The 20,363-nt window shown below is 41.6% G+C and overlaps 1 protein-coding gene across 6 annotated transcripts in view; it reads right to left on the bottom strand.

The window, feature by feature from the left end:
* The window catches only part of celf2 (cugbp, Elav-like family member 2), a 262,520-nt gene that overhangs the window by 150,476 nt on the left and 91,681 nt on the right, over positions 1 to 20,363 (bottom strand). The window contains exon 1 of one of the 6 annotated variants that reach the window (XM_079263085.1): positions 19,930 to 20,237. The exons of 4 other annotated variants lie outside the window; for them this stretch is intronic. In XM_079263085.1, coding sequence (XP_079119211.1) covers positions 19,930 to 20,006 — 77 coding nt within the window. In that variant the 5' untranslated portion in view covers positions 20,007 to 20,237. Of the gene's footprint in view, positions 1 to 19,929; positions 20,238 to 20,363 lie in introns of those variants that run through there. One more of the 6 variants, XM_079263088.1, reaches the window with a different exon arrangement.

Genomic DNA, 20,363 nt, shown 5'->3' with positions numbered 1-20,363 from the left:
ACCACTGGCTCCACAACATCATTCCAATAAGTCCGTTCATCGATGAGGTTCTCACACAGGAGCTGATCATGACACACACTAGACAGCACTTGAAGCTCAATACAAGAATTAATACCCACAGGAGAATATTTGAGGGGGGGCAGTAACTGCAAATGAAATGACATTTTGTGCTTAGTTTAGATAAAAAAGAACAATCAGATTACAGAAACCTACAGAAAGCTCTGTTATGTTACACCATCTAACTTCAGCACCCTCTGGGAAATTAGGTGCTCCCCACTATAAAACTCTAACTTAAACAGATTTTGGGAATAACAGTTCTGTACCGTCTCAGATTTAAAGCAATATTCTGTTGTTTTGGGTTTTTCTATTTATGTAATTCAGCTGTGATTTTCTGGTGGGATTACCGAACAAAAAACAGGTTTCTAGCTGGACAGCTGCAAACAGGAGCCAAGGAGTTTCTAACCAACTCGGACATGGTTCTCTTCAGAATTACTGCGTCTCTGTTGGTCAAGCAAAGGACTTTCACTAAGGATTTTCCACTTAACCTCAGTGGAACACTTGATCTAAGATTAAAAAACTAAACAGAAAAAGCAAAACACAAAGCAATAGATTGTTAGAAAAGGGACACTTTAAACATCAGTCTGCAACACTTTAAGCGGTTGAGAACTGAAAACATTCATTGTATTCAAGTACTTCATGTCAACTGCTAAATCTATACGATGAATACGTTGTGATTTTGCTCTTTTAAAAAGGTAAATACACCTGAAATGACTTGTTCTTTTCCATTACTAAATCCCTTTTTAATTAAACTATTGCATAAAAGTCATGATTAAAACAAAATCAAAGCCTTTATCTCAAAGCAAAACTAAGTTCAGCAAATTCAGGCAGAAGCTGAACCTGTGGGAATGAAGATGATCATTTCAATTGTTTTTCCTTGTATTAATATCTATTATTTGTTCTGTCTGGGCTGTTGCTTCCTCACAGCCCCAAAGCGCCAGAGGAAGGAGGAGCATTAATGACTTATTTGTAAATCAGTTATTATTCTGGAAATACAGCGAGCATACAGCTAAACGGCACTTCTGCTGCAGGAGATATCTGTGGCCATGACTCTGGGTCAGCATTGTGGATGCTGCGGATGGAAAAAAAAATAAGTACAAAAAACAAAAACACTAACTATCAACCTTTCTAAACCCTGAAGGTGGTGGAAATGTTTGCAACTTTCCAGATGAATTTAACATTTTCTAACTAAAAAGACAAAATAAAATTGTTCCCTGATAACTACCTGGACTGCATTTCTGCACTTAAAAGCCAGACATCGCATTAAAACACACAGCAGAGAGATTAGGGCCTGATCTACTCCGGAAGTCTTTCTAGGAACATGTTTGACTCGTGGGGATACAATTGTGTTTCTATGCTTGTAAGTGTTTAAATGCAAGTGTATGCGTGTGCGTGCAGGGGTGTTTGTGTGTAAGCCTCGGGCTGTCCCCTGTGTCTGCATCGACCTGCAGTAGAAAACAGGCCTGTGCTCGGCCATGTAGGCCAGTAAGTCGATAGGGACATCAGAATGAGGGCAGCCGTCCAAAACGGCATCACAATATGCCCAGAGGCCGCGCACCCCCGCACAAACACACTGTATACATACAAAAGGCTGGCCATTTTTCAAGTAGCCTCGGATTTATGGTTTATAAACCCCCAGATGGTGATTCATGTGTAATCTGTCTGTAATAGCTGCTTTATAGACATGGTTTCAAACCTTATGGACTGTTTTTGTGCTGGAAAAGCAGATGCTCCAGCCATCGGATCATTATGTAATCGTGTATAATTGCTTTGAATTGTTGAGGCTGCAAAAACCAAATGACTAAATATGATGGTCTACACAAAAACAACAAAACATGAAAAGTTTGCAGAAAAGCTTCAGACAGAACCTACCAGAACAGCCAGTTCAGACCTTTTCATCCCAGGAGAGGAATCAAACTCTCCACTCTGGTGACATTTAACACTTTGCTCATCAAACCGAGCGATTGAGCACAAAGTTGCTGCCTGTATCGACAGATTACTCCATCAAATCACTGCAATAGTATGTGAAACCAAAAATAATGTCTCCACATTTAAAAAAAAAAAAATAGGTTGAGAGTTCTTATCAGGCAGCAGCTTTTATAACTGGGAGAAAGTCGGTGGATAAATTGGTTAAATCATCTTTGCTGGCAGAAAAAAAAAGACCTTTGTTAAAAAAATGAGATATTTTGGAGCTTTTTGTTTTTCGGCTACACTTCAAAAATATACCTTCAGTGTCTTAGGGGAGAAACGGAACATCTGTTTTAGTTTAATCGTATTTTCGAGTCAATCTATTAACTTGGATAAAGTTCTCAAAAGGCAAACAGTCGCAGAACTTTGAGCTTGAAAATTTACCCTGAAAAAATAGATTAAAAGCCAAATACAACTATCTTGTAATCATCTATATTTAAACAAGTAAATAATTCATTTAAGGAGGCCAGGCTTTATAACATCACAGCGCTGGCAGTGAACTAGCGAAGGTGCTAACTCATGCATCGCTGCGCTGCATCTTAGCATCGCTCCAGTTTGTCCCATCTCTGAACTACTCAGATCACTGTTTTTAATTATACAATTTAGACTTACTTAAGGGAGGACTTGATCACACACATGCAAACATGCAGAGAGATCACACGCCGAGCATCCCGAGCGGGAAATGGTCTGGGACACTGTAAAATAGATCTGTGTTGGGGAAATGAGCCAAACAGCAGAGATTGCCACGATGGTGCATTAAGGTTCTTTCCAGCTCGTGTTAATGTCTCTCCGGTGATGTTTTCATTTTTTTCCTCCCCTCACTCAGCTAAAGCCATCCAGCCTGTTCGATAAGCAGCAGTTTGGAGGTGCAAAAACACGTTAGCGCCAGTATCATCCCCTGCCTCCCTCCGTAACCCTCCGTAGGGATTGAGAGGCCTTGAGGCCATTATATTATAGAATACAGAAACACGCTGTTGGAAGTACATGCATGCATGAATGAGCAGCGATGCTCATGGGTATGCTTACTGCACACTTCCATGAACACACAAGTATGAGAACATCTATAAGAGTAAGGAAGATGTATACCTGATGTTTGTAGCTTATCGACAAGAATGACCTCTTTTCCCCACCCTCGTTTCTCTCTTCATCTCCGTGCTCCCTCTCGCTGCTGAAAAGGCTTTAGGCCAACAGGAATCAATGGCTCAAACGACACCTCAGGTTTCGCCGTCTCAGTGGCAAATTGCAGACTCCTCGGATAAGTGGCGGCGCTTGAAGGAGGAGAATCTGTGTTTTCTCACTTTTTTGAAAATGGACTTGGCTGTTCAGCAAACTGAGAAGCTTCCTGTCGATTTTAGCGCTGCTATTGTCACTCAATGCTCTGACCTCACTTAAAATGCTGCATTGTGCAAATCGGCCGATATGGCCAACGATGCCGGTTAACAAGGGGCACGCACACACTCACAGAGGAAACAGCTGAAACCTGCAAACACCTTCACAAAGAGAAATCACAAATTGCTGAACTCAATCCTCCAGAACAGTTTAGCCACGGTTCTTCTGAAAAGAGAAGAGGAATAAAAAAGAAAAAAAAACAGCAAATAGAGGAGATGGTATAGGTTTCTGCATGCTTCACTGCTCTATTACAGCTGCCTGTTTACTCAAACATTCATCTAAACATGGGAAATGCTCTACAATCTCCCTGAGGTGAATGCAAAGAAGGTGAATAGCTTATGTAAAAAACAAACAAAAAAACCCACATTTCTGCATGATCTCTGCCCTACACACCCACACACATTTTCCCCAGGCAGCAGGGATGGTCTCATTACATAGACTACAGGCTCTCCTCCACACCTTCACACACTTTACTGTTCCACTTATCTGCTGCTATCACCAATCGCATAAAGGAATTTATAGACACACTCAGGCATATAGGGCCCATATGATAGCAGCTCAGTAATGCAGAGAGCAAAAAAATTCATGCAAAGCTGTGCAGCAGCTTCTTAATACAGTGGGTAAACTCATCAATGAATCCATGGCAAATTTAGGCAGATCAGGTTTTTTTATGCTTGAAGTTACAACTTGTTCCAAACTTTGCAGGGTTTGTGATGTTGAGTGAACATTCAAAAAATGTAATCACTCATTAAGCCAAATGGAGGATATGGTTGCCTTATTTGGTTTAGTTTTCTTCCCGAGCATGAGAGATGCAATTGGCTCCAAAGTCCACACCGACAGCAGCTACTGTCTCCAGCAAAAGCCACTGGCCCTGAATTTCCTGAAATACGTCATTTGTAGTCCATTTAGTTAATGCTCACATAGTGGCTACTTTAACATGCCTGAAACAAAGAATAAGCCGGCCCCCCATCCCCCAACCCTTCTACAGATCAGAACAGGTTGCTATTGTTGGGGACTGCGATAAACTGGAACATTTGCCATAATTTAAGCCATGCTTGCAATGCAAATGACTTTTTTCTTTGTCTTCCAACAAAGTAACACCTGAAGCAACAACGTAACTGCAACTCCAGCTAGTTACGAGTGCAGCTGTGTTTACATCCAGATGTACCAGTGCAGTAATTATTCCTCTGTCTCCAGGTGAAGAACTATGCATCATTCAACATTCTGGTGAAATGTTGGCTGGTGAACATTCACCATACCCAATAGCTGTGTCATTTAAAAAGCCTGTGATGCCATTATCCTTTTTTTCACAGCTGCTTGACCAGTAACAGGAAGTAAATGTTAGGCTTAGGGTTAGGGCTCGGGCTAACCCTAACAACAGTTAAGTTTGTGAATCACCATTTTGAAATACTGATATTTAGGTCATTTTGGAGTTAGATATGGGCATATTTAATCAATACAGTACAATTGGAGAGTGATATTTGGCCTCTACTTAATTTTGGAATAATTTTCTGAACCACCGACAGCAAACTGAATGGATAAGATGCCATTATTTTTCAGCCAATGACAGCAAATATTAATAGCATTGCTAAATGTCTTACATCTGTTTGGCTTCATCTAACCATTTATTTTCTATACCTTCTTGTTTCTATGTAGCGTGAGATGTACAGTACACTCTGGACAGGTTGCTAGTCCATCACAGTCTGTTGGGCTCATTTATATGGTTTGAAACTTTAATAACAAATAGTTAAGTTAATTGTTTTTCTTGCATTTTTGACCAAGCACTTTCACATTGTTGTTAAAAATCATCTGTTCATGCTCACACGCTTACAGAACTTCCCAGGAAGTATCTAAAAATTTCTTTGTTCACGATCACATGCATTCACACACAGATGAGTGACCCTGGCCCCAAAGATACTTTGCCATGTGGTATTAAACTGAGAAGCTTCCAATGGACAGACAACCCCCACAGCCACCCCGACCTGTCCTACTTTTCAACTGAATGGCTTCACATCCTAACACGAGGTGCTTGTCCACGTCTCAGGAGCAAATGTTCGACCCCCAGAAATCAAGAACAACTGGATGACGTATCAACTCCAAGGCACTCTTTCTTCAACAACTAAAATACATTTATTGACTAACACAGTTCAGCCCTCTCACCTTTCTCAGGATGTTAAACAGTCTTCATGGGTTCAGAGTGTCCTTATAGTGGAATTCCACCAATAGGAATTCTCCACCCATAATGGATGTTTACATCAACAGTACTCCTCCCATAGGAAATACCGAAAAAAAACTACAAAACACTGATCCACAAATACACCAGGATATGACAATTAAAATGACAGGATCCCCTCATTTAATTCCTGTGCAAAATCTCCACACAAGTAGTGAGTATGCTTGTATTGTCAATGTCTCACTGCTGTGGTGGTGCAAGAACTGTTTGGCCGAACAAAAGGTGACATAAACTCTAAAAATTGCATATTTATGTTCTGCTAATCTATCCTGCAGACGTCTTACTGTTCTAATTTAAAAAAAAAAATCTTTACATCCTGACATCTGAACCTATGATGAGTGAGATTTTACAGTAAATAAAATTACTGACAGAGTACTCCTGAAATAAATCTGTCAGTATTTTAGTGTTAATACACTTGTACAGTGATTAATATGATGGTATTTGTAGGAACCAGTGCTACTTTTGTTTTAATTAAAGTCATTAAGTTTAAAAATTCTCCAAACAGAAGCCGCCTAGTGGTGGAATAAATAAGCAAAACGAGGACAGCTTTGCATGTCCCACCCCAAGCTAAGACCTGGCAGCCTCTGCACAATCTTTGATATATTATAAATGTGTTTTTTTTAACCATGAAATTGGCCAATTTGAAAGATATTGAATATCAGCACAAAGTATCAGCAGTCAGCAGCTTCCATCGAAACGCTTGGCATCGGTTTCTGCCTTTAAAAGTCCATTGAGCCCTAAGGCGGCAGAAGGTAAATGGGCTTGGGGGGGGGGGGGGGGGGGGGGGTGTAGGAGTGTGAGGAGGAGAGGGAAGAGATGAGGCCAATTGGATTGCAGTGGAGTTTAGGAGTTGAAGCGCAGACTGAAGGATGGAAGGAAGTCTGACCTATAAAAGGGGTGGATAAATTAAAAAGTGGAAATGTGGGCTGAATGGATGGATTGGATGAAGGGCAGACAGATGACGGTTTGGATGGATGATTGGTGGCATGGGCACTGAGAGTGAGTGTGTGTGTGTGTGTGTGTGTGTGTGTGTGTGTGTGTGTGTGTGTGTGTGTGTGTGTGTGTGTGTGTGTGTGTTCTCCAGAGGTGCAGATTAGATCACTTATGACTGCACAAGCCCTCAGGACACAGCAGATAAACATCAACAGATAACCTACACATTTATTCCCACCTCTGCACCATCATCACTTCCTGGCTCCGTTTCCTCCCTCCCTACTCTCCTCTGAGGCACACTTCCTCCACCTCCATCCATTCACCATCACTAACTTTGCTCTTTTCAGCCCATCCCTTCTTTTCCTGCCCTCACTAACTACATCTAAGAGTCCGGGGGCAGTGCACTAGATCACACTTCTCAATAAACCCGTCAAGCTCTCCTTGGCAACCCCCTACTCCCGTCTCCCTTTAGCTCTCTGAAACACAATAACAGCAACTCTGAACGTCTCTCCCGACAATACACCCATCGATCACTTTGCTATGTGGAACACATACATCTATCACTAAGGTGGAGTCGACTGCAGGCTTGGCGCCCACTGAAGACCCCTTTGCTCTGCAAAGATGTTTTCATGTTGCAGACTCCAAAGTGAAAACAGCTATTCCCAAAAATACTAGTTTTAGAATGTGTTGCTCTGCTATAAAGTGTTGCTCTTCATTTCACATACATATTTACCCGTGTTGTGCCTAAAAAGTTAAAATCACGTCCTTGCAAGAAGCGCAGTAACAATATCTCGCCTGTAGATGGCATGTATTTATTACTACCCTTAAAAAGAATACATGCCATCTACAGGCAGGATGTTGTTACTGCGCTCCTTGCAACACTGCCTCCCTCTCCCTACGTTACTTCCTGTTTTGTGGTTTTAGATGCAGTAGTACATTTCTTACAGAAACTTCTCAAAAAGCCCAAGTAGCACATTTATAAGTGTGTTTTTTTTTTTTTAAACATCGGTTTCTATAATATTTTTCTACATAGCCATTTAAGGACTCTAACCTACAATATGCTCTATAATGTGGAAACACAGATAAGAATTCTTTCTGTTTAGCCTCATAAACAAACCTAATGCTAGGTTCTATGCTTTCAGTCTACAAGAAAACTAAATAAATTTGACCCAAAATTAACCCAAATTTGGCCCCAAGATGGCCAAATTTGGTCTCTTATGGTCAAAACTACTGCATAGAAGTTGTCTTCAGCATGCGTGGAAGGTGACTGTTGGATGATGAAACAGTTATAAACTCAGGGCTTTATCACTGCACAGCAAAGGCCTTGAGATGCTTTTAGTATTTCAGACCTATTTCAAAGTCTGACAAAATAAACAGAAAATGTAGAAATAGGACTGTATCGCTGTAGAGTGTTAAAGGAGTACAGAGAGACCAGATGGAGAGAAGACAGAGAGAAAGAGGGTACAAAATGCAGGATACAAATGTGACATGGTGACCACCCCATAGCAAATCTCACTCTAAGCTGAAATTAAAACTTCAGGAACCATGACTTTGCATGATCCAGAATAATTTGAGACAATGATGCTTTTTTTCAACTAAATTCTTTGTGGTCAATCTAGAATCAACTCAAAGAAACATAACAGACCAAATTTGTGTGCTAAATGTTAATTGCTAACATCCAGGAACAAAATACCCGCAACACTGTTTGCCAACTGCTAAAAGATATGCAACTTTTTGGTATTTTAAATAATCTGCATGTTGTTCTTTTAGCCAGTCAGGACACAGGTCGATGCTGGAGCAGCTTCACTCTTGAAGCCACCTAAATGACTTACTAGCATTAGCATACAATCCAAGAGCTTCCAGTGACATATGAATGCTCCTGGTGTCTTTGTTGACATTTATTAGATCACAGTGAGTAATATCCCAAAACTGTAATTTGCTTTAACACTCCTGGGAATGGAGTGAGAAGAGAAAAGAAAAAAAAAAGAAAAGTAAAGAAGAGGAGATGTGACTATTGTGGTCTGGTTGAGAAGAAAGAAAAAACCTGGAACAGAGAAATTGTGCATGGTTGGCCTCCACAGAGAATAAAGAGGCAGGTTGGGTAGACTCGAGCAGCAGCTCTCTGACATCCTGTTTGTGCCCCCCCCATTACAATTCATTCTCCGCCCAAGTCAAGGTTAGACCTGACAGCTCTGCAACCGTGAATGGATACTTGTGCTTTTTTGTGCCCTCGTGCATGTCTTGCAGTGCCCATACAAAATAGATGTGGGAGATGGAAATGAAGGGAGTCAGACTGAGCGGAGAAGATGAAATAGACAGATTTATGGGAGGAAACATGGTCTACAACTGTCGAAGCCGGGCAGCACCTTACGGTTTGAGTAGAAAACCTTAGATTAATCCCACATGTGGGGCTGAAGGTTTGCTAAGATTCAATTATAAGGTCAGGCCAGAGGCTGACGGAGGCTAATGGACTGTCCTAATAGTCATTTTTCTAGATCTTCTTTTTGAATATTTCATCAGGAAAAAGAATGTGGCTGAATTTTGTTTGCTATAATTAAAAAATATGCACTGAATATGCAATAAATAAATTTCTGCACAGCATTAATATGTCCACTGAGATTTTCATAGAATGAAAAAGCGTCATGAAAAGAGCTTTTTAATTGTTCACATTTTTAAACAAATGGCACATTCCTGACTAATTTGACTTCATAAAAAGCTTCATTTACCAGTCATACAGTACCTTAAGGATAACTAAGAGTCCACAATGTCTCCTTTATTCACCTGCTGATTGAAGTTACTCTCAGCTCTTCCTGCCTGTATTGGGATAATAATGTGTAATCTTCCTAGAAAAAAATCTACCATCTTATGAATAAACTATAATTCAGCCTTTGAAAAGATTTTTTTTGTCCTCATAAATTTGAAGCATCACACCTGTTTTATTTTCCTCCAAGAAGTGATTTAATTCCCCGTTACGTTTTGTCTTGATTGATACAAGTACACGAGCAAAAACATAGTAATGAATGCCACCTAGCTGAACTTAATCAACCGTAATAACAAGAAAGCGGCTTTGCAGTGGCGGTTGCACCACCTGAGAAGTTAAAGATGCCACAGAGAAGAACCAATTAGCCCCAAAGAGTAAAACAAAATCCAAAGATGGGGACATGGTGGATGGTCTCTTTGAAAAGCAAAGACTGTAATGCAGGAGACGTTCTGCACGATGAAAGCAGGTGGTGCTGACCTTTCAGTGAGCTTTGAATGCCATGTGATCAGACCCTTAAAGTTTCAGTGTCTGATGTCACCAGGCGACTCTCAGATGGTCGAACCAGCCCAGCAAATGCATGCAAGAGGCCGGTGTGTGAAGTCTGCATGAGAGATGTTAAAGGGCCAGAGGTGATCAGTGGGAGTTTCCTAACAGAACCCAAAATCCTTTTAATCTAGTACGTTGGAGAAAAATGTGTGAAAAGCCATTTGATCAAGCATCAGAATGGATAATGACATTCAACAGGTGAAATAAATTGATCTTTTTATAAAACACAACACGTAGTGACATGTAATTTGCAGATATAAAGACCTACAGCCTCTACTGTCGAGGGAAGAATGCAGAAACAAAGTGGACAAGAAGCTTGTTGCTTTCTGTGATATTGGCTCATAATGTTAACATCCCACATGACTCCAGTCTATACTGGGAAGTTAAGCTGGGATTTCTAGCAGAACATTTACATTTACAGTGAAGCCGAGCTGCTTTAGCTCAACGTGGACATTTAACAGCTCAGGGGGGGATCTATTTATTGACGGATAAATGTCAGACTCCCCTTTTAGCTTGTTGGCATTGGGCTTCTTTCAACTGACCTATTAAGTCAGGGACCAAATCAACTGACAATTGATCTTAGCCACTGACTAATTTAACAAATGCTATCACTTTTGGCCATATTTTGGGAAGCTTTGGAAGCTTTTCCTATCAGGCTCAATCCAGGAGTGGAAAATCCAGAGAACGTACAAACCCTGATGATTTTCCATCGTTTTTTTTAAATTTCGCTTAGAGTGAGACTCTGTAGGGAAGTATAAATAATGTAAATATATATATATATATATATATATATATATACATATATATATAAAACTTTCAATGCCTGTGATTAGTGACTAATAAAGGTAACTAATACAGGTATGTCTGTCCCTCTCTGTATTCTGATGGCTCTTTTAGCTGCCACAGTCCACAAATGTTGCTCCTAATCCCAAATACCTCTCCTCAACAATAATGAGCTCCTCTCAGACTCAAGAGTTGACAGAGGTAAAGCATTTAGCACGCTTGAATGAAGAGGGAGGGAGAGAGCAAGACTACGGAGAGAGAAAGGGAGGAAGATACAGGCCAGAGAGGGATAATGCGAGGGATGGGGGGGAAAGGGGTAGAGCAATCCACCGAGACATGCATGCGGTAAGCTCTCCCTCTGGCAAGACGCGGTAATGCCACAGCATAGTCCAAATGCAACGGCTGACAGTTGACAATGAGATGACAAAAGGGAGCAAATGATGGGAAAAATAATGACAGGAAGAGATTCTGCAAAGAAGAGCCTCGCAGAAACTGTTTTCTTATTCACTCAATACTTACTTAAGGTTATTTTCCTGCCTGTCACTGCAAAACGGGGACATGACATGAACAACATGGGGACTGTGTTTGCATTGGTATGTGTGTTTTCTTTGTATGTAAGCGAGTAGAAGTGTGCGCATGCAGGACTGAACACTCACTCTTGCTTCGTTGGAATGGTAATGATGAAACACTTTTCTCTGACAAACAGACACACACAACTCTGCATTATCCACGCATACAATCACACACAAAGCCCTCCTTTGCACTGCTCAATTCATAACGTAAAGTCAGTGTGTAGCTATGTGAGCTGTTTAAATATGTACTTGACTTGAATGAGCAGACCAATGAGCTGCAGGATTACACACTCACACACAGTAATCAAGGCAGATAGATGGAGATACTCAAGTGCACCTAAACGTTCCGGAGCAGTAGGACTCCAATCTATCAGAAAAAAATGATCTGATCTGCTGAAAAGACTCCGACAGGATGGAGTAGAAAGGGATCACAGTAAAAAAGATAACTCGACAAGCAATAGGATAGACGAAGAGCCGCGGCTTATCACTTATAAAGTCTCTAATAAGACAATCATGAGCAGCTTATGAGTGAGGGGAAGAAATGTGCATACAGATTAAGGAGGATACATGTTCAGGCACACATTGCAGTCATAAACACAAAGCAGCATCACATTTCCACTCTGTCCCTAACGTCTGCGCCCTGAATGCTTCCCTTTACAGCATGACATGCACAGCAAGTGTCAGCTCAGATGTGTCAAATGATGCAGCCTTCTGCTGGTGTGCAGCACTTAAAGGTCAGAATACGAAGCGGGAGATCAAAATTCCTTTCTGTGAAGGCTGAGCATGAGCTAAAGTCTGGCTCCATCTCTCAGCTACCTTCTAACATAACTGGCATTTGCAACTCTGGTTCTCCTGCATGGGTTTAATGCAGACTAAATGCTAAAAATCTCCTTCAATCGGTCCGTAGTCTGACATCAATAAGATAAATGGGAGGCAAGGTGATATTTGGTTCCCATTGCAGGGTAATGGTGATCTGACACCTAATATCATCGTAACGCTTTTATGTACATACATCAACTTAAAATTTTGTTAATGTGAATACTGAGCTGAAATCTGGCCAAGTACAGAGCCTGTAGTTGAGACCTTAAGTTTATGTTTTCATGAGTTCCCATGGGGAATTTAAAACCTAATGTTTCTGACAGATTTGTGCTGGGTCATGCACAACCTGCAGGAGCTCTGTAATCCTTTTCCTACAACATCCAGCACCATATACTTGCAGTGCAACTAAGACAAGAAATAAAAAACAAGGTATTTGCTCTTTGTTGAATGGATAATGATCCAAACATTCCTAAAATATATAAAAACTTCGCAGAATAACTTCATAAAACTTGGTTTATTATTTCTCCCCTTTAATAATCCCAGCTGGTGTTGTGTTGAACCAAATATCAGAGTCTGATTAAATCCCTTTTACAACCAGGTAAAACTGAGCAACACAGCTATATATGTAGGTAGCACCTTCCAATAAATATGCTATATTTCTGACAGTTTTTCTTGTTGGTTCAGTCTTGTGAGAATCAAGTGCAGCCAGGCAGTTGTCAGTCTGTTGCCACCCTCCCATATTGCAATGGGAGGGTGCAATCACTCAGTCCTCTGACAAAGTCAGAGTGAACGCTGTCAGGAGAAGATTGCAGGATGTTTTTGACGACACCTCCTACACATTTAGCTGTAACTTTACAAGTTATACCTCGCTGTAAAAGTGACTAATCAGGCTTTAATAAGATTGATTGGTATTAATAAAAAAGGGACAAGTAAGTGATAAAACACCATGTTGAGTTACTTCAATTAAGGGCCTCTATTCTTAGAACAAGTTATATAATGAATCTTTTTACATAGCATATAAATTAAGTCCATGCAGAAGAAGAGCGGGAAATCTTTCTCTCCATGTTTGCTCATCCTCTAATGTATTGACTTTTTGTCCTGCTTCACTGTGACTTCCATTGTCCCACGCTGGTAAACTCATTCATAATTACCCAGTCATCTTCATGCCTACGACTCAGGCAAATCAATCAGATCCCCATTCTTTAAAACCACCTTCTGTTCCATCAGACCACCCTCCACGCTTACTTTCTGCAACCATCCTCATGAACAACAGTCTTCCCAATACTAGTGGAGCCTCATCTGAACCAACAGCCACCTTTTATCTGTACTCATCCACCAACATGGTCTAGACTCCAGGGGTCCGATCCGAGTCATTGCTTTGGGCAGGACTTTCCTTCATGGACTCATTGAAGTCTAATAACCAAACCGGTTTCAAAGTCAAATCTTTGCATGTAGTTTTATTTATTTCATTTTAGTTGCCATATTTTACCAGGAAGACTCCCATTCATTTATAGGAAAGGGTCTGTCAGGGTCTCCTGGTGAAGATGGCCGCATTCACAGAGACCCACGGAATACTGAGTTCTGGGACTACAGATCCGTAGGGATTTGGTATCTTTGGCATCTTTGGGGTGTGTACTATGAGTGCATTCACAACACTTGCGGTGTGCATTTGTAGAACGCAATTTGCGGACATTTTAAAACATGCATCCGGCCAGATCCACGTTTCATATACAGAAACCACAAAAGCACATAATGTGTCTTTAGACATCTTGGGCAATGAACGTTCGGATTCAAAAAATACGTCAGTATTTATGCAGCCCCACGTTAGATACCGGCCATGTGAAAGGATTATTATTGCATGTAACATTAACCCTTTAATGCTCCATCTATCACATCTGTTTCTGAGACCTAATGCGTCATTTTCTGGTAGAAATTTTGTTTAAAATCCTTTTGTTTTCAACCTAATACTTCTCTTCTGCCCCCTGGTGGATTACTTTTGCACAATGATAATATATATATTTTTTTTTTTTCTTCAACCTGCCCGCATCCTGATGGCAGAAGGATGGAGTGGCTGCGATGTTGCGCTGAACAAATTTACTCTTCTAAGAGGAGCTCATGGATATGACGCTCCCCTTAAATCTTAAACTTTATTTTATCATATATCATAATTACTACGATACTTCTAACATCACACAGAAAAAAAAAAAAAAAAAAAATTCTACCAATCATTTGGGTCAGACACATCTTGGTTAATAATCATCTCCAAATACAATTTAAGTAAATAATGCAAATGTCAAACCTTGATATTAAATATTATTTAAATAGGACAAATTATGAGGAAAATGATGTCATAAAACCTGACATTCCCAGAGCAGACAGCACACTGTTCACATGTGGATGGATGTTTACAGAGTTAAAAGGAGGCAAAAATGCACAAACATTTTAATTACAGAATCTAAGAGATGCTTGTTGACCCTGTTATGTAGCCATATGGACACCTGCTGATACATAACCACACCCCTGCCATACACACACACACATCCACGCAGAGACCTCAGCCTCACAGTCGTGATACATCACCACCTACACACCGCGGTGTCATCCATAGACAACTGCTCCTGAGCCCCAGCAGAGAAAAGACATTCATCATTATGACACCACACACAAACACACACACACTTAGAAAAAAACAGCGTAAAACAATGTTGCAGCTGGTGATGCGTGAAGACGACTCTATCCCATCATATATCACACACTGTATACGTTTTCTACGTAAATAACAACATTATATACAAAAACATCAAGAAGATTGACGGAGGGCTCCGTCCTCTGTTGATGCTTTTTCCCCTCATTTCAGTGTTCATCATTCTCATTGGCCCAGGTGCCTCTGTCTCATAGTGGGGACAGACGGGCCTGGCCTGCTCAGAAAGAATAAAAACCCACCGCCGTCACTTCAAGCCTCCCTTTTTCCCCCTCATTTTTACTTAATCTCCACACTAGAGAAGTCACAATTCAAATCCAAGCAGATGTCTGTCCAGGGAGTTGTACGCTGTCAAGCAATCACTCCTCTACCTTCTTTCACGCCTTCCTCCCCGTACGTCTCGTCTCCCTGTCTGCCAATGTCAATTTTCGCTCTGCTCCCTCCCCTGATCTCTCTCCACTTCTTCTTCACTCCAAAGATTACTCTGCTGTATCGGTTTGATCATCTGAACGCGCCGTGGTTTGCCAGAGGTGGTTATCTACTTTCTATATAATGGTTAAGATGCAATTTTTGTTTGACTACATGTTTAATCTGCAAATCGATCCATATTGAAAAGGCAATCTGCTGCGCTTTTATAGATTTCAATCAACCCCACCACGATGTTGCAGAATTTTTTGCTCCTATTCCAGCTGCAATCTCTTTTTGTTCTTATTCTGCAACATATTTATGTATATTTTAAAACAAGAAAACCAGATTCTAATGAGAGGATTGTTTTGCATGACAATTTCCAGAATTATATTTTTGTTATTCTACTTTTTTTCAAAACACTGTTCATTGTTGTTCATTAAATCAATGCAGGTATACTGATAGCAAATTTCCATCCAACATCTTTTTCCAGCTGAAACACTGCAGAGAATGCATGATTTTGTATTTCTTGTGATCATCCAAATGCAATTTCCTTTTAAGTGACATTTGGATCTAGGTTTGCATAACAATGGTCAAATTTAAATGGAATGAATTAAAAACAAGCATTAGCAGCGATGACGGTTTTCCTGCTCGATTAGACAAGCCGTCTTTTATTCCTCCATTTAAAACCCTGTCGTCCTCCATCCCGCCCTCTTAGCACACAGATGCACAGACATTTCTCATGAGAACCCTATGTTGTCTGTCACAGGACCCTTTCAGCTGCTGTGTTCATGATTTGTGTCCGTTCATGCTTGGAAGGGGGTCAGGAAGGGGAAGTAAAGGGATAAGTGGGCGGGGTGGTCGTAAAGAGAATGTGCTGTAAGCTGTACATTTAGGTTGCCTGGGTAAACGCCGGGTTGTATACACACTTGGCAACAGTGTGATATCCTCAAACCTGATGGTGAGTCTGCCTCCTTCTTCTAGCTACAGTTAGAATTCCTGTGTCCTTGTTTGCTTAGATATTACACAGATGGATAGTATTTCTGAAGGCTGAACCTCCTGCAGCCTAGATGTGCGATAGACCTTGAGAAACCTTACAGTTTTGTAACAGAAGGAGATTCAACACACAACTGAAGGAGGTGAGCGGGTCACATATTTCCCAGACACAGACCCCAGTTTAGGCTTTGCTGTAGGAGTAAGAGTGGAAAGTCAAGGCCAGAGGTCCTGCTCCATTTTTCCTGATCCTCTCCCTTTACCCAGTTTTTTCCTGTTTCAAAGCTTGACAAGGCCCGATAGAGACTTCAAACTGTTAGCTCCACTTAGCACTCAGATTGAATGATCTTAGCTAATATTTCTCAAGTCAGATTGTTGTCAGGGGAGTCGCTAGAGGAAGCGGCAAAGCCAGGACCAATTCCAAACCTGAAAACAGCCAGAGGAAATCAGGGAGGGAAGAGTTTCCCAACTGTATCATGTTGGGCTTTGTTAAAATGTGACACGAATGTGAATTCCAACATCTGCCACTCTGGGAAGTAGCGCCGATAAGCACCATAAAATACACACAAGATTACCACGAGCACCTCTCACGAGCTAAATAGCCACGCTCCAGAGGCGTGTTCACGTAAATGCAAAGTGTCATCTCTATAAGCGCTATCTGGTTCAAGCTGTCCGCCTCTTCGCCGGCTGGGTAAGAGGGCACAGATAGGCCTGTCTAATTCCAGCGACACACATTCATAAATCCTTCACTCCAGGGCAGATGCAGCCGCAACCGGTGATGCAAAACACATCAGAGGAAGAAAGAAGGGCGGCTGGAAGTGCAATGGCTTCCTCGTCCACCCCCGCAGGCCTACGCCGTGAGAACCAATGACACTGATTAATGAGAAAACCCTCTCGTCACAAGAATATCTGGGTAATAGACTACAAGTAAAGTCAATGGAGGGAGACTGGGACGTGCACACCCCGTCCTCATGTCACTGAATACTTTTGGAATTAATGCGACTTCATGATATGAAGCTAATGACACGTTGCTGCAAGTTATGATCTCATGTCACATGTTTCATAGTTTTTTTTGTCAGATATAAATTAATAAACATGTTTTGGAGGCAACAATGTGTGAAAACACCTAGAATTTGGCACTGAATATGAATGAGTACTGCAAACACTGAGCAGGTCCACCGCAACAGAGCAGGTCTGCAATACCCGCACAGGCCAATGATACATCTAACTACAATCTATAATGTTTTCAGGGCTGTGCGACAGTCGTGAGTCACTCTTTATATTTTACTTCAAAAGCACCCAGAATGTCTTGTTATCTTGAGAAACAGTCTCAAAAATTTCCATTTGGATATCAGCTGCTTTTTATTTGTCATCTTCAGTCCAATCATTGCACTCAATCATTTTTCAGAGGAATGTTTTAGTTTTCTTTGTGATCACTGACTTATTAAATCATTCAAGAACATAAAAACATAACCAGGGTTGTATTAAAACATAAAAGGAGAACTTCAGGTAAAGTTCTGCTGAAATTGGACCTTTCACACCATCGATGCGATTTGTGAAGAGTTACAACATGAGAACATGGCATATCTCAGCGTGGTGTGCAGGGTGTCCTTAAGAAACCGGACATGTGGAGGATGGAAAAAAGTATCAGGCCTGAAAAACTATCTAAAGCAGATGAACTGGATCTGAAAGTGTGATTTCATCATGAAATATGAAACCTCCACCTTCAGGTGATCCATCCAGTCAAGCTCAATCAGATGGTTACCTTGGAAGAGAAGATGTAAAAACCTCAGACTGGTCCTAGAGGTCCACGCTCCTGCTGTCTTCAGATGCTCAAACATTCATACTTTGTGTTAAACTGATCCAATACCTTCTGCAGAATGACTCATATCAGTCAGGAGAGCTGAAGCAAGGAAACATCTAACATCTGCAGGACAGAGTCTGAGATCCCTGGACTAAGGTAGGCCAAAAGAGAGAACAACTAGACTAAATTGGTGGCTATAGATCTGATGGAGGACTCGATCCTTGTAACTAATGATGGACTAAAAGCAGACTAACTTTTGGTCTGTTCTGTTAAGCAACAAAAGAAAGAAAGAAAAAGCTGAAGTTTAATGGTCTTTTTGTGTGTTTATAAGAGGTGTTTAAAGTCACTTTCCACTGAGTTAACAGGCTTTTGATACCAATTAACTCTTTCAAAGTTTCGGGCTTGGATAGTGTTGTGTAAAAACGTGTAAAGAGCTTTGCTTCTGACATTGAAAAGGACTCAAAGCTGTTATTCAAGGTTTTCCGGACACAAGACTGCTGATTATAACTAAAGTTAAAAATGGTCCTGAAGGACATTGCAAATGGTAATTATTGAATGGCCACTGTTAGAAGCCTGCAGGAAGCCTGAAGAACTGTTCCTGAAAGCGAGAAAGCTGGTCTAAGACAGTTCAGGCTGTGCTAAATCATAAAGCTGCTCAGACCAGATATATATAACTTCCATTTATGTTTCAATAAATCATACATTTAATGGTTTTCTACTTATATATAACAAATGAGGACAAGAGTTTTGCGCAACATGTATATCCACACACAAAACCAACAAAAGTATTCTACAGTTTAATAGTAAGTTTAAGGTTTTTATTCTTTCACAAGATAAACTTTTGTAACCCTGTAAGATTCAACAACAACAACAACATGAGGAAGAGACCTTCACGGGGAAATAAAAGGAAGAATTACAACACAGTGGAGGTTTTCACTGCTGGGGGGGAAAAGGGAACAGGATCCATCAACAAAAAGGTGCTGTGAGCTGAGGGGACATAAGTGGGACATGCGCTGCATGTGGAAAAAACACATGACCATGATGTGGGGATGAAAACTTCCCTTTGTCCCTGCTTCAGAAATTCCAGAGTTTAACTGAATTATTGCAAATCCAATAGAAACGCACGGGATAGCAGTCATCCACGCATTCCTGCGTGTTCTTAATCAGCCACTGCTGTCTCTCCTGCTCCCAGCATGTTTTCTGCAGACGCTTGCGCCCATCAGAGGGTCGAAAGTGTGGAGAATAGCAGGCGGTGAGGGTGCAAACACGCCTCTAGTGGAGTTAGATCAGCCTCATGTGACTGATCACTCCCATCTTCCACCCTTTTTTCTTCTCACAATGAGCAGGGAGAAGAGACACGTCGACTCCGTGGTCTTTCTGCGTCTCAGCGTGGCCGGATACACACTTCCTCACACACACCGCTTCCCAGCTCGGAAAAACCAGGAGAAATATTGTTAGGGCGGCAGCCGCAAATCCAAGCAACTTCCCCTCCTCTGTTTCCACGGAGCGAGATGCGTGGAGATGCTCTGGCTGTTTCAGGAGTCGACCTAACAGCAACGTGACGACGTGCGGCAGATTCTCCAGCTCCATAAAGACGCGCTTTATTCACGGCGGCGGCTTTAATTCCCCATAATGGCGTTCATTCATCCTCTTCCTGTCTATAGCTGATAACAGCCCCGGGTGCTGCTGCCATCCCAGCGCAATTTATCGACGGATATTAATAACAACAAGCCATAACTAACGGAATAACAGTGAGATCCAGTCATGTCGGCGACTGCGTTCATTCTGACCCCGATTCTGCTCACATACCAAGCAGCGCAGCAACATTTCCACATCGGACAGCTGCTTTTCAGGACAGTAAAATAAATAAATAAAAAGAGATAAAGGGAAGAAACATGCACATTAAAAGGAGAGAAATCCACAGACACGCGCGGTGAACAAGAAAGAGAGGTGGAAATAACTTACATTCTGTCTCCGGGAACGAGCAGGCGGCTCTCCACCATCATATCGGGTAGAAAATCCAGATTGTAGGATGAAGTCATGTTGCCTGCCTGCCTGCCTGCCCTGTTTAAGTGTGAGCCTACAGTAGCGCGTGTGTGTGTGTGTGTGTGTGAGAGAGTGTGTGTGCGCCCTCCCTGACAGAGAAAGGAGCGTCGCGCTCGCCCAAACTGCGCCTGGCCGCGGAGACGGAGAGGGACAGGTGCAAGAGCCGAGGCCTCCCCACAGGCAGTGTAGGCAACCGCACACACTCTTCCGCATCCAGCAGTTGTCACATTCTCCTCTTGCTCTCCCCCATTCGCCCCCTTTTTTCTTCCTCTGGTTTTCTGCCGCTTTGCTTGCGCCCGTCCTGCGCAAAGCCGCTGTGCAACAGCGCAAGTGGCGGAGTGCTGGAGAGGCAG

The sequence above is a fragment of the Telmatherina bonti genome (assembly GCF_933228915.1).
Source record: "Telmatherina bonti genome assembly, chromosome: 23".
NCBI lineage: Eukaryota > Metazoa > Chordata > Actinopteri > Atheriniformes > Telmatherinidae > Telmatherina > Telmatherina bonti.
The sequence above is the reverse complement of the archived record's forward strand: the minus strand, read 5'-3'. Positions and strand labels throughout refer to the sequence as shown.